This window comes from Portunus trituberculatus, chromosome 35 (genome assembly GCF_017591435.1).
Source record: "Portunus trituberculatus isolate SZX2019 chromosome 35, ASM1759143v1, whole genome shotgun sequence".
Taxonomy (NCBI): Eukaryota; Metazoa; Arthropoda; class Malacostraca; order Decapoda; family Portunidae; genus Portunus; species Portunus trituberculatus.
Window position 1 is genome coordinate 2,135,104 of NC_059289.1, and position 15,000 is coordinate 2,150,103.

The following is a 15,000-nucleotide window of genomic DNA, read 5'->3' on the forward strand; positions in this document are numbered from 1 at the left end:
CAGAAGCACAGACACACTACACACGGGAAGCTTGTTAACCCCTTCAGTACCATGCAGCCCTTTCATATTCTTTCTGGTTACTATTTAGCGATTTTATACAGCTTCAGAAACTTATGTGGGGGTTAAAATAGTGAAGAATTTAGACAGTAATCTGACCTCCATAGATCCTTCCTAATGTCAATAAAATCGTCTAATCACACCCAAAACTCAAGGTAGAATTGCGTCCCAATACTGAAGGAGTTAAACGGAACTACTTGAGTTCGTATTAGTTGTGATCTTGTGTATTAAAACTTCTGAATGTCATATTTATTCTTTTAGCGTTAAGGGTCACAGATGATTAAGTTGAATATCATGAATAAGAATAAATATGATGTCAGCATCTGTATGTATCCACACCCAGTCTTTTGTTTGAACTTGTAGTTGTGACACCTTCAATAAGTCAGCCAATCGCTTCTATCAGTCAGTCACTACTTAGCACCACTACTGCCGGACACATCGAGGTAACATCCCACGCAAGCGAAGACATTGTAGTAGGTAAGCTGTAAGGCAAACGTGGACCGTGACCCCTCCCTCAAGGCCGCTGTGAAAGGTCAGGATTGCTAGTGTCCGTTTACTTGAGTAGCTCCGTAGGATGTTTCCAGGAGAGACACATTCCAGGAAAAGTTGATGGCGCAGAGTTGTCACCTTTTTTTTTTTTTTCTTTCTTAATTATTTACGCCATGTTGTATAAGTGACCTTGAATTCCGGAAGCCAATAATTTATCACTTCTTTCTTCTTTATAAGTATAAATGCATAAAAAAAGAGACACAATGACAGCATTACCGTGATGACATACACGAGTATTTAAATGTAATGGCGCAGGAGGAAGTACACACAACGTCACAGTCACAGTTTATCACCGCCAGTAATGAATCATAACTTTGTACCATCACCCTGTCAACACTGCGATCATTGCCTCACCCAACTGAGTCATCTTCACTACAGAACTGGGTCACTTGTGCTGGAGGAGAGTGAGCAAGTCAGTTTTTACAGTTGTCTCCCTTGCCATGACCTTCACCGTTTTCTGTAAAGCCCGACCTGCGATGAGTGGCTAACTTTAATAAAAACTGGAAAGGTGCTGCTCTACTTCCACTGCAGGAATATTATGGTGAAAGCGTTGATCACATTCTCTTCTCATTCTTTCCGTCTTGGCAGCAGCACTGGTATGTGTATCATCTTTATTATCATCACAACGGCTGCAGGAACAGTGACATCATTGCGTGAGGTGGCATCAACATCTGTTATCAATTTCCTATCAGACTCTTAACTCCATACAGAGACACACCTCGGACAATGGTTGACTGAGTGAAAAATCCTGGCGATAGAGTGTCCCCAGCTCATTAACACCCCATGCCAGGCAGCTTCTTTTTTCTTTCTTGTTTTCATATTATTTCAGGGTGCGTGCTTGCGTGCGTGCGTGCGTGCATGCGTTTGTGTGTGTGTGTGTGTGTGTGTGTGTGTGTGTGTGTGTGTGTGTGTGAGAGAGAGAGAGAGAGAGAGAGAGAGAGAGGACCTACGGCTATATTGCCTTAATTTTTGAACAAGCAACTGATTGCATTCGTCTTCCAGGTGTTGTTACAAATGTGGCGACGGCGATGGCCAACGACTGCAGCACCGGTGTTCATGGTGATGGTGGTGGTGCTGTCTTCTCTACCAGGCACCCTGACTGCTCCAACTGACGACATCAGCCTTGAGGACACTGCTCGGGTGCTAGGACACTTCTCTGCCGGAGTCGGTACAAGGAGAAACGGAGGCTCCATGAGATCCTTCACAGGAACTTCCCAAGGCAGCCTGAGGGGACAGCAACACTTTCAAGTCCGGCTAGACAGTTTAGAAGTTAACGATAACAGCAAAGAAGTTCCGTCTCGTCCCAGTTTGGAGAGAGAGAGCTTAGAAGTAACTTTAGGTCGCAGCGCAGTCCCAGTTGGCGGCACTTCAGGATCCCAAGGATTCTCCTCTCAATATTTCGTGGTGGATGATGATTCATTAGAAATCGATGAGGATGATTTCCGCTTCATGAACCTTGGAAGAAGATATCATCCTGAAGGTATATCTCCAGTTTCCCCTCAGCAACTGTTTATTCCTCAACCAGCAGTTGCTCCAACTCCTGGTCGTGTGGGTCCTGCTTCTCCAAAACTTGGTCCGTCCCTCAGTAACCCGTACATTATCGCCACTGCTTCATCTAGTGAAGAAATCGACGAAGATAACCCTTATGAAGATGATGATGACGAAGACTTGGCGATATATCTCAGTAAAAATTTGTTGACTGTGAAGGGTGATGAGAGCAGTGAAGAGCGACTGGAATTGGATGATGCGCTATTAGGAAGACGCTACAATTTTATTGACGGTCAAGGCAGTCAGCGATGGGGCTACGAGCTTGTCGACCAGTATCAACACCAGTCAGTGAACACAGATGGATCAATGAATGGCAGATTTGGCTGGACTGCTCCCAACGGTCAAGAAATCAAAGTTCAGTATGTGGCTGATGATGGTGGATACCGATTGGTTGGCTCCTCAGGGATCCATCCAGCTGACAGTGAAGACGTACACCGGCTCAAGGTACAACATTCTCAAATATACAAGGAAGTCGCCAGCCGTCCACCAGTAGCTCCACTACCTGTGTCCCCTGGTGTCCCACTACCTCCAGTATCCCATGGTGTTCATCTGTCTTCTGGATCTCCTGGTGTCCCACTGCATCCAGTGTCTCCATCGTCTTCTGGGTCTCCTGGTGTCCCATTGCCTCCAGTGTCTCCATCATCTGGATCTCCTGGTGTTCCATTGTCTCCTGCTGATAATTCTTATAAAGTGACCATCCCATTTGGAGGAATTGGAGTGGCGTTGCCAGATCCCCATCGTGACCGATCGCCATTTCAAGGGTCTCCAGGCTTCTCACTAGGTGTCCCTCTGCCTCCTCAGCATGATAGCAGTGGAGCAGCTGGTGTTTCCCTTCCCACGCAGACAGGAGCTGGAAGTGGAGGAGCTCCTTTTTCTATCCCTTCAGGACAACCTACTGGTGGGGTTCCTCTTCCCAGCCCCTCTGGACCTGGGGCAAAGCCATCTCGTCCAGGTTTTTTTGATGAAGATGAAGTCGTATCTTTCAGTGGTGGAACAATGGGTGTTCCTCTTCCCACTCAATCTGGAGCTGGAAGCGGAGGAGTCTCTTTTTCTATCCCTTCAGGACAGCCTACTGGTGGAGTTCCCCTTCCCAGCCCCTCTGGTCCTGGAGCAAAGCCATCCAGACCAGGCCTCTCCAGGGATGATGGCACTGTGGTTGCTGGTGGAAGTGGTGGTGTTGGACTTCCAGGTTTTGAAACAACTGGAGTTTCCCTCTCAAGCCCATCGGGACCCATGACTGGTGGAGTGCCTCTTCCCAGCCCCTCTGGACCACCAGGGGCACCATCCGGCCCAGGCTTTTTAGGGGATGACACCGTAGTTGTTGGAACAGATGAGGGTGTTGGACTTCCTGGACCTCCAGGAGTCTCCCTCTCCAGCCCTGCAGGACCAGGTGGAGTTCCTCTTCCTAGTCCCTCTGGGCCACCAGGAGCACCATCTGGGCCGGATTTTTTCGGAAATGATGACACCGTAGTAGATGGAGGTGGTGTTGGACTTCCTGGAGCTCCAGGAATTTCCCTCTTCAGCCCTGCAGGACCAGCAATAGGTGGAGTGCCTCTTCCAAGCCCCTCTGGACCACCGGGACCACCATCTGGGCCAGGTTTTTTTGGCGATGATGACACCATAGTAGCTGAAAGTGGTGTTGAACTTCCTGGGACACCAGGAGTTTCTCTTTCAAGCCCTGTGGGACCAGTGACAGGCGGAGTGCCTCTTCCCAGCCCCTCTGGGCCACCAGGTGCACCATCCAGGCCAGGTTTTTTAGGCGATGATGATACTGGAGCTGGAGCTGAAGCTGGAGGTGGTGTTGGACTTCCTGGAGCACCCGGAGTTTCCTTCTCAAGCCCAGTGGGACCAGCAACAGGTGGAGTGGCTCTTCCCAGCCCCTCTGGACTCCCGGGGCCACCCTCTGGACCAGGTTTTTTTGGCGATGATGACACTGCAGTAGCTGGAGGTGGTGTTGGACTTCCTGGGACACCAGGAGTCTCTCTCTTCAGCCCTGATGGCCGAGGTACAGGCGGAGTGTCTCTTCCCAGCCCATCTGGACCACCAGGAGCACCATCCGGACCGGGTTTTTTAGGGGATGATGACACAGTAGTACCTGAAGGTGGTGTTGGACTTCCAGGAGCACCTGGAGTCTCCTTCTTTAGTCCTGCAGGACAAGAAACAGGTGGAGTGCCTCTTTCTAGTCCATCTGGACCACCAGGGCCACCATCCGGGCCAAATTTTTTTGGGGATGACCCCGCTGTAGCTGAAGGTGGAGATGTTGGACTTCCAGGGACACCAGGAATTTCCCTCTCAAGCCCTGCAGGACCAGCAACAGGCGGGGTACCTCTTCCCAGCCCTTCTGGACCACCAGAACTACCATCAGGGCCAGGTATTTTTGGAGATGATGACGCCGGAGTCTCACTTTTCCAGCCTGTGGGAACAGAAGCTGATGGAGTGCCACTACGTAGCCCATCTGGGCCTGAACCTGCACCTTCAGGAACTGGACTTTTTCATGATGAATCTGTAGGTTTCAAAGGAGCCTCTGGTGTTGGACGTCCTGAAGTAGCTGGTGTAAGACCCATGGGAGTTCCTCTTCCCAGCCCCTCTGGACCAGAGACAGCACCATCAGGGCCAGGATTTTTCGGAGATGATGACACAGTAGTAGCTGGAACAGCTGCTGATGTTGGAACAAGTGGAGTTTCACTTTCGATCCCTATTGGACCAGGAACTGGTGGAGTATCTCTTCCCAGCCCTTCTGAACCAGCGGCAAGACCACCTGCCCCAGGATTTTTTGGAGATGATGACACTGCAATAGTCAGGGATAGTACTGGACTTCCCGGTGTGCCTGAAGTCTCTTTTTCCATCCCAATTGGACCTGATGTTGGTGGAGTGTCTCTTCCCAGCCCATCTGCACCAGAATCAACGCCGTCAGTGACTCTCGGTGATGATGATACTCTACTTTCCGTAAGTGCTGCTGGACCTCCAGAGGCTCCGGGAGTCTCTCTTTCCAGCCCTATAGCACCAGCGGCAGGTGGAGTACCTCTTCCCAGTCCCTCTCTCCCTGAATCAACATCAGCAGATGATGCAAGAACTGGAATACCAGGCTTTGTTGATATAGCCACTAGATTTGATTCCTCTGGACCAGGACTACCAGCAACAGGACCTGGTATCAGTGCTGGGGCAGGAGTGTCACTTCCAGGGTTTGCATCACCTGATGACGATGCTGCTGTAAGCCCAGAGTTCGGCTTTACCACAGGATTTGGTGCCCCTGAAAGTGGATTACCAGCAACAGGACCTGGCATCGGTGGTGGAGTAGGAGTATCACTTCCAGGGTTTGGATCACTTGATGATGATACTGCTGGAAGCCCAGGATTTGACTCTACCGGTGGGTTTGGTGCCTCTGAACCTGGACCACCAGCAGCAGGACCAGCTATAGGTAGTGGGGCAGGTGTATCACTACCAGGATTTGGATCATCTGATGACAATGGTGCTGGAAGCCCAGGATTTAAACTGACTACTGGGTTTGGGACCTCTGGACCTGGAATACAGGCAACAGGACCTGCAATTACTGCTGGATCAGGAGTGTCACTTCCAGGGTTTGGATCATTTGACGACGATGCTGCTGTAAGCCCAGGGTTTGACTTCACTACTGGCTTTGGTGCCTCCAGACCTGGAGTACCAGCAGCAGGACCTGGTGTCAGTGTTGGTTCAGGAGTATCCCTTCCAGGCTTTGGATCACATGATGATGATGCTGCAGGCAATGGGTTTGACTCTAGCAATGGATTCGGTGCCTCAGGTCCTGGAGTACCAGCAACAGGACCTGGTGTCAGTGTTGGATCAGGAGTATCACTTCCAGGCTTTGGATCACATGATGATGATGCTGCAGGCAATGGGTTTGACTCTAGCAATGGATTCGGTGCCTCAGGTCCTGGAGTACCAGCAACAAGACCTGGTGTCAGTGTTGGATCAGGAGTATCACTTCCAGGCTTTGGATCACATGATGATGCTGCCGGAAGACCAGGCTTTGATGATTCATCCTCTGGCTTTGGACTCTCAAGCTCTGGATTTAATGGGGAAATTCCTTTGTCAGTGTTAGACTCCACTGACAATGGAAAGCCTATGAGCCCTGATTTTGGTTTTTCTGGTGCGATTGGCTCATCTGATGATTTTGGCCAGAACTCAGGAGGGTTTGGATTTGGAGGAGGGGTACCTCTTAATGGTGGGTTTGGCGGATCAGCATCTTTCAATGGAAAGGGTGCTCTGGACGCCTCAGAGGTGCCGCTTCAAGGGCCACCAGTATCCAGCACTTTCAGTCTCTCAACAAATCTAGGCCATGGAACCGGTTCTTCAGGCGTACCACTCAATACTGGTAAAGAATTGTCCTTCAACAATGCCCATCGTTCCCACGGAACTTCCCAGTTTTTTGAGGTAGGCCCACCTCATCATGCTGCAGGTGGGCCAACCAACGCCTCACCTCTTCCTTTCCATCCTCACACTCACATGTTTGATTCCCAACATCCCAATCAATTCCATTCGTCCTCTGGCCCAGTTCACGAGGCGAGCTCTTTTGCTGAAAGTTCTGCAAACTTAGATAGTGAGGTAAATAAGCCCCAGGACCTAGTCAAGATTTATCACGATATTTACGGCATAAAAATGAGATTAGATGACTGGTTAGTCCCTAAACGGAGGGAGGCTCCTGCTAACTTGTAAGCTTCAGAATTCTAATCCCCACAAGGATCGTATCGTGTGTTGCGCTGTGAATGATTGTTGTGTATTTATGAATGCATTGAGGCGTCAGTTACACTCGGGTACAGAAATGGTCTCATTGTATGAATAAATGAATATTATAAAAGTAACATTAATTGTGTTTGGGGCTGTGTGTGAATAATAAAAAGCCATTATTCAAAACAAAGAATAAAGATTACTTTTCATCCCTTTACTTAAAACAGAGACTATTCATCTTCCCTAGATCCTGACGCCTCACTCTCGTCCTTTTAATTATTATACGTTTTCCCTCAAAAACGTCCCTCACTTTGATATCCACACCCTTCGCACATTCGCTGTCCGCTCCTTGTGAGCCGAGATTTGCTGCCCTCAACCTCTGTCCCATTCACTTGGCTGTGTACATAGTAAGGTGTATGTTATATTGTATACCATTAAATACATGTCTATGATTACTGAGTACTGTGATTGTTGAAACGATGGTGCCAGCCTCGCACCAAGCCCTGGAAGAGACTTGGTTTGTACGCTTCTGTCGATGGAATAAAAGTTTTTTATTATACATTGCTTGTTTCACATCCCTGTCAGTCTTAATCAGACCTGTACTTCTTGATAAAAGGCTGCTGCTTCTGGAACAAGTAAAGGTAAGGTGTTAGTGAAAAAGCTCAATTCTTAGTTCTATTCATAGTCATAGTCATGTTTTCTGTGAAAGCAATTTGTTTGATGAATAATATACATGATGGAATGGTGTAATAAGTACTGTCTACTTTGAAAATTAGAAAAAGTACATACATACAATGGAGATGACTATGGAAGTCAAAGATTCCCAATCTCCGATGATGTGGACCGTATTACAATGCTGGCAAGAGGAAACATAGTAGTGAATTGTAGTCGATCATTGGCCACCTTAATCAGCAAATAGGCTAGTAATGTTGATATGTATGTAAGTAAAAAGCTAAGAGGAGAAGTCGACTGAGATGGCATAGCACAATTTCGGTATGAAATTTGATTTCATTAATTTACTATACTGAAAATTTAATGAAAGCGTTAGTATTAAGGAATGAAATATTATGACTGAAAAAACTGCACTAGGAAAAGAATATAAGAAATATTACTCGCATACATTACGGTGACTAAGTTTTTGGGGCAATGTATGACATACCTGTGAAGCGAGTAGTAACAGATACCTAACAATATTTAATCAATATTTGTTAACAATATTTAAGTAAATGTACGCTGCTTCATCGCGTGAACTCAAAGTAATTAATAAGCTTCCATAGACGAGATATGAAATAAAACTTGATTTCATACAAAGCTGGCATGTTCCTCTAAAAAACCTGAAATCTTTGTGTGGGTGTCTCCTTACTCTATAGTGGAGTGATGGAGTGGCCAGGACGTGAATTTGAGCTTGAATAGAAAGAATTACTTGATCTCGATTTGTTTCATGTAACGAACCAGGGCTGCAAGAAAGCTTTTAGAATTTTGTTTCAATACTTTGTCTTCTAAATGACTGACAACAATATTCCATGACTGGCTGGCTATATTGGTTGATCTGAAAGTGTTGGAACGATAGTTAAAACATTAGTCAACGTGAAAGCAACCGTGAAGCAATCCAGATGTTATCGAAAAACAGAAAGTTAAGTGTACATTCATATTACTTCCAACTTTTTTTTCCAGAACATTGCAAAATAAATAAGCTATCGAAAAGTTTTACCTTCTGCACGACAACCCCGTGACCTTAACTCGCTCCGAATCTCAACCTGAGGGGATGAGGCTCTTGCGCTTCTGAATAAAAGTTTTTTTTTTTTTCAAACCTTTATTCATAGAGAGTATAGGAGTGAAGTGACTAATGCGGTGGAGGCCTCAAGAAGTAATGGTCTCTGTTTTTATGAATGGCAGAACTTCCATCTCTGCGTGGAAGATGAGGAGTATGATTGGTGGTGATTAATATGCATTTTTAAATATAGAATGAAGCTTTTGTAACGACACACGCGTTGCACTTTCCTTTTGGCCAAAATTGTATCGAAGGCACAGCAGCTTTATGAAGAAAACGCTTCCTGTGTAATACCAGCTTAAGGGAAGGGAAGGGATGGCACTCGCTAATTGACTTTGGTATTAGTTTACTGGTGTGCTTGTTGTCCTGTCTTTGTGTGTCCTTTTGGCCTCGCGTTCCTGGAACATTGTGTGGGTGTCAAGTAACTGTTTTTCTCTTGATTAATTCATTGATACATCTCTCTCTCTCTCTCTCTCTCTCTCTCTCTCTCTCTCTCTCTCTCTCTCTCTCTCTCTCTCTCTCTCTCTCTCTCTCTCTCTCTCTCTCTCTCTCTCTCTCTCTCTCTCTCTCTCATTAACGGCAAAACAAATTGTGCCAGTGTGAACCCATATTGCTCGGGTAATGAAGCTTCGGAGCAAGAGGATCATGCAGAAAAAAGTTGCATTCTTGCTTCACTGGCATAGTCATAATTTCATTCCTATATCAATTTTCATTACCGGAAACTGCTATAGCATTTTATTTTCTTCGACAGTTCTATATTGTCCGTGAAGAGAGTGTCAGCACTTCGTCAAATGGAGATCCAGGCAATCCCCAGAAGGCCGCGGGAGGATGAAAGGGGTGACACAGCGGGAGGACACCAATGTTCTGGGAATGAAAGGTGAGAGGGAGCAGGGAAGGAATGAGAGAGAAGAGAACTAGGGCACCCTTTCTTGATTCTGAGAGAGAGAGAGAGAGAGAGAGAGAGAGAGAGAGAGAGAGAGAGAGAGAGAGAGAGAGAGAGAGAGAGAGAGAGAGAGAGAGAGAGAGAGAGAGAGAGAGAGAGAGACCGAAAGTAAAGGGTGAGGGGTGATTTAGACGTACGAGCGAAGTGAGGGGAGTGGTGGTGAAGGTGAAGAGAGGAAAGAGAGAGATGGAAACGTTCAGGGAGGAGAGCAGAGGCTGGAGACTGATCGCTGCTGGAGCAGGTCTCATGGGAGTTAGGGTGGGTAGAAAAGGGAAATTTTTCGTGGCCGAGTATGTCATGCTTGGAAAGTAGGCGGGTAGAAAGGGCGTCGCCGCTCCCTTGAGAAAGCCGGGAATGGTGGGCGGGGCTGGATGGGGCGGGACGGGCAGGCTGCAAGGGCCCACTCAGCACGCAGAACCCTGCTGGGCGGGAAAGCCAGCTGCTCGTTCTCTGGCAGGAGAGCTGCTATGGGCGGGGCGAGAGCCTCAAGAGGCTGATCGGGGAGAGGTGGGGGTGGGCGGGGCGGGCGCGGGCCAGAGACAGAGATACTCTGTGTGCTAGTGGACCTCTGCCCTCGGCCGCCTGTGGATGGGACAGTGCGACTCCAGCTTCTCCCTGCTACTCGCGCTGTGGAAGGTGGTGGCCCTGGTGGTCCCCCGCCCCTGCTGTTCCCCGCGCCCGGACCCCTGCAGCACCAGCCCCTCCAGCCCCTACTACCACACCTGAGCGCCGCGTCGTGCCCTGCCCGCACGAGGAGCTGCAGTGGAGACTGCCAGGGAGGGCGGCGGGAGGCGGGGCGGGCGTCCAGCTGGTGAGGATGGGCGCGGGTTGCCTGCTGCTGCCCTTCCTCACCACGGCCCCGTGGGGCGCCGCCCACCCCGCGTCCCCGCACACCTGAGTGCTCTGCAGGAGCCCCCAGGTAAGTGGCTCCTGATGCTAATGCCTCCACACTATTGTTGCAGGTTTGGCAGCCTTGCTTCCTGGGACACCGGCATGTTGTTGTTTTTATCTGATTTGCTTAATTAACTTTAATTGGCGTGCCAGCAGGTGTGCCAACCAGCACAGTGCCGCTGGCGCACAATGATAACAGCTTTTTCATTCGTCCTTTGCTCCAGTTCCGGCAGGAATTAATTAAGGCGCGACACCACCTGCCTGGGCGCCGGCTGACGTCTCCCGGGTGAAGAAGGCGGGCTGTGGGGCTGTGCAGCTGTGGGACTGTGGGTTTACTGGGTTGTTGGGGACTGCTGGGCTGCCAGCGGCTCATTCACACTACTGAAATGAAACAAAAAATAAGTAATCAAGAAATTATCAATCATAATGCGCGCAATTCTCAACATTTCGAACTCAATGGCAGTAATTACTGGCATGTGTGTGTGTGTGTGTGTGTGTGTGTGTGTGTGTGTGTGTGTGTGTGTGTGTGTGTGTGTGTGTGTGTGTGTGTGTGTGTGTGTGTGTGTGTGTGTGTGTGTGTGTGTGTTTAAGCAGAGGGCAAGGCCGCGTCACTAATAAAGGACAAGACTGGGTCACCGGTTGCTCTTACCCAGAGGGGAGGGGAGAAGGCCCCACCCTGGGATCTATTATCTGTGTTGTTATATCGTCGTTGTGTAAAGGTGGGCGTCGTTTGTTGAATGTCCTGTGTGTGTGTGTGTGTGTGTGTGTGTGTGTGTGTGTGTGTGTGTGTGTGTGTGTGTGTGTGTGTGTGTGTGTGTGTGTGTGAGCGTGCTGGAAGCGGCGAGATGCGACAAAAATTCTCTCTCTCTCTCTCTCTCTCTCTCTCTCTCTCTCTCTCTCTCTCTCTCTCTCTCTCTCTCTCTCTCTCTCTCTCTCTCTCTCTCTCTCTCTCTCTCTCTCTCTCTCTCTCTATCAGCCCGTCATTCAGGACACGGGACACAAACAAACACAGTTAAGGACGCAGGAAGAAGAATCGAAAAGAAGATAGCAAGGAAGAAAGAAATCCTTATTAGCAACGTTTCAGGCGTTAATTAAGTGAGCGCAGTCTGGCGGGAAAAAAAAACGAGGGAGGGAAGTTAGACTATAAGGCGCAGCGTACCTCATTGTTTACCTGAAGGAAGAGAATCTGATCGAAGTATTTTGCTCCAGTCCGTCTGAAGGAGGCGCTGAAGGCGATATGAAGTTGGCGTTTATAGACAAGACTTTTTTTTTATCATTTGGCAGTGGGATGGAGAGGTGTTGGTGGTGGTGGTGGTGGTGGTGGTGGTGGTGGTGGTGGTGGCAGTGGTGGTCATTCTACTCCAGGTAAAAAGAGGTTGAGGACATGTCAGTAGGAATGGAGCTTAGAGGGAGTGGCACTTTGGACAAGAGAGACGTCCTGAAGTGGAACTCTCATCGGTGAATCTCAAATAAAGGTCGAGAAGCAGAGGGTCCGCCCCGCTACTGAAAATTTAGCGGCTCCGGGCGTGGGGAGCAGAAAGGAGGCGGTCTTGCTCTCCTGCCACGCCCTTCGGTATTGCTAGGAAGGAATGCATAGTGTCGGCGTCTCACATTGACCAGCTTGTTGGGGTTCGGGAATTGTGGCGCCCTATCACCGTTTTGTTCCGACGCTAGATTTTTTTTAATGCAAGAGGGGAATCTGGCCAAGCGCAACAAAAATAATAAAAACAGGCCCACTTGATTGCACGTTCCCTTAAAAATAATAAGTTTTAGCCAAAAGTCTGAGACAAAAGAAGTAGGAAGATGGAAATACAGAAGCAGGCAGAGAATTTCAGAGTTTACCAGAGAAAGGTATGAAAGATTGAGAGTACTGGTTAACTCTTGTATTAGGGAGTTGGACAGATATGCGATGCTAGCCCTAACTCCTTCCTCCTTGTGACCACTGCGTCTTCTGATTTCACTCTACACTTCCACCAACTGTATGTTACGCACCAACATCTCTGGAAGCTGATGAATGGATTTCACAAGTCATACGGTATACTACAGCAAATTTATTCTTTGTATACGATACCAAAACTTAACAGCTTCAGTACTGGGACATATTTTTACCTTGACTTTTGGATGTGATTAAACGATTTTATTTACATTAGGAATGGTCTATGGATGTCAGAAAATTAATGGCCAGAATCTTCATTATTTTAATCCCAACGTAAGTTTCGGAAGCTGCGTAAAATCACCATATACGAGTAGTAACCAGAATAAACATGGAAACGCATCCTGGTACAGAAAGGGTTCATAGCAAAGCCCTTCATACTCTGCGGCATCATGTTCCAATTACTCTTGCAGAAACGATTCATATTAGTTTTATCTGAATTATCTTTAACATCTTTATACATTATATGAAAATAACTAAAAAAAAAGATGGATTGCATTTTAAGTTAGGAATGTCAATCTTTTGGCTGAGCTTCACTGGGGAGTCGTTCATTTAAAACTATAGAGTATTCTTTGAGAGAGGTCCCGTTAGCCTGGCACCTTGTCCAAGAGTGCGGTACCTTTATGGCACTCACTCGCCTCCTCCACATGTACTCCACTAGGACCTAATCACCACCTGCCGCAGATATTTGTTTATTATCATTGTAATTAACCACTTGAACCTCCACAAGACTCTGGCACACCGCTAAACTAAAAGATAATGAAGAAATCGAAAAAAGAAATTGAAAGACGAGTTAGAAGCAGAAAAAATACGATAAAACCAGGAGGAAGAGAAGTGATGATTATGAGTAAGTTTTGCACAGGTGAGCATAAACACCTTGACGGTAACTGATTAACGAAGGTTTTTTGCATCATTACTCCTCAAGAAAATACAAACGAGAATATCAAAGTCACAAAAAAAGAAAGAAATTAACCAACTGAAAAAAAAAAACATTTACCTGTAACTTTATGAAAATCAACCACGTGAATAATGTTGAAGCTGAAAAAAACAGAGTCGAAAATCCAAGACATAAGGGCAAACATTGATGCATTAAGTGACGTTCATGTGTATTTAGTCAGTCGACGGCCTCCCTCACTCAACTGTGTTTAGGAACATGATACCTCAGATCACACGAATGTCTCCTCCAGGGTGTCTCTTTGAAGTGTGTGTGTGTGTGTGTGTGTGTGTGTGTGTGTGTGTGTGTGTGTGTGTGTGTGTGTGTGTGTGTGTGTGTGTGTGTGTGTGTGTGACATATGAGAGCTTGAGGTAACTGCACACACACACACACACACACACACACAGGTGGTACTACTCTTCAACGCGGGGCACTTAGCAATCAGTAGAGAGAGAGAGAGAGAGAGAGAGAGAGAGAGAGAGAGAGAGAGAGAGATCTTAGCCCTCCACCACTCGAGACAGTCAAGAGTTTTTAGGACGGCGGGTGGTGGGGGGAAGGGGGACGGGATGGAGCAGGTAATGATGGGAATAATAACTGCTAATTACTGGGGGAAGGACGGGGGCCAGGTGGAAGGGGCTGGAGGAGAGTTAATTAGTAATCAGGGGATATTGTTGGTGGCTGTGTGACGAAGGGGCTGCCTGTGTGCGTGTCTTCCTGCTTGTGTGTGTGTGTGTGTGTGTGGCTAAGGGTCGTCGCTGAAGGGGAAGTCGTAGAGAAAGATCAACAGTCCTTCCCACTTTGTCTCTTCACTTATCGGCCCCATCCCGTCCACCCTTTCCCTCCTCCCTGAGCAGCGTGGCAGTGTGGCGGCCGCGGTCCCAACGTGCTACAGCCGCCGAAACACAACGCGGCGGTGACGTCATGAAGAGGCTACCTGATCGCAAACACCCGCTGATAACCCGCCTCTCAGCCCCGCCTTGAACCCCGGCGGTAGATAAGAGCTGGTGGCGGACATAACACAGTGAGCTGATGGGTGTGATAGCAAGGCCACGGGTACTGGGAGATCGCATGGCGTAGGGGTAGGATTGTGTTGTCTCGCAGCGCCCAGTAGCTAATACGCAGCAATGGGTGACGCGTTCCGTGCCGCGGCGAGGGACTGACGGAGCTGAGTGTTACTGGCTGTGCCTTGCGCGCCACTCTTCCCCTGCCGGGACTTCCTAACCAGTGTCTCCCCTTCAGCGTGCGGGCGACGGGGCGGGGGCAGCGTGTGAGACAGCCGTAGCGCATGACGCTTACCCCAGCGCTCCGCCACCGCCAGTCATCGCTCACGGACGTTAACTGCAGCGTCAGGAGCGTCAGGAGACAGTGAGAGGAGCATGGCGGGCGGCGAAGTCAAGAAAACGGTGGTGCCCAATGGCGGGCGGGAGGCGCGGGCTGTCAAGGTGGGCGAAGGCGAGGACCGCGAGACGTGGGGAAAGAAGGTGGACTTCCTTCTGTCGGTGATTGGGTTCGCCGTGGACCTCGCCAACGTGTGGAGGTTCCCTTACCTCTGCTACAAGAACGGCGGAGGTGAGTATGTACTTGTATATGCGTCTGTATGTAGTAGTAGTAGTAGTCTGTGTGGAATATGCCCTTGCAATTTGGGTGTGAGTGGACATGATTGGAACGTT

The 15,000-nt window shown here is 48.4% G+C and overlaps 2 protein-coding genes across 4 annotated transcripts in view; both read left to right on the forward strand.

Moving 5' to 3' along the window:
- LOC123513088 (collagen alpha-1(I) chain-like) overlaps positions 1-7,419 on the forward strand; it is a 23,739-nt gene extending 16,320 nt beyond the window's left edge. Inside the window, exon 2 of the mRNA XM_045269941.1 lies at positions 1,609-7,419. Within this exon, the coding sequence (XP_045125876.1) occupies positions 1,609-6,846 (5,238 nt within the window). The 3' untranslated portion in view covers positions 6,847-7,419. The remainder of the gene's footprint in view (positions 1-1,608) is intronic.
- Positions 7,420-9,379: 1,960 nt separating this feature from the next.
- The window catches only part of LOC123513149 (sodium-dependent dopamine transporter-like), a 61,702-nt gene continuing 56,081 nt past the window's right edge, over positions 9,380-15,000 (forward strand). Inside the window, exons 1-2 of one of the 3 annotated variants that reach the window (XM_045270064.1) lie at positions 9,380-9,506; positions 14,570-14,899. In XM_045270064.1, coding sequence (XP_045125999.1) covers positions 14,707-14,899 — 193 coding nt within the window. In that variant the 5' untranslated portion in view covers positions 9,380-9,506; positions 14,570-14,706. Of the gene's footprint in view, positions 9,507-10,060; positions 10,492-14,157; positions 14,900-15,000 lie in introns of those variants that run through there. The other 2 variants (XM_045270062.1, XM_045270063.1) reach the window with 2 other exon arrangements.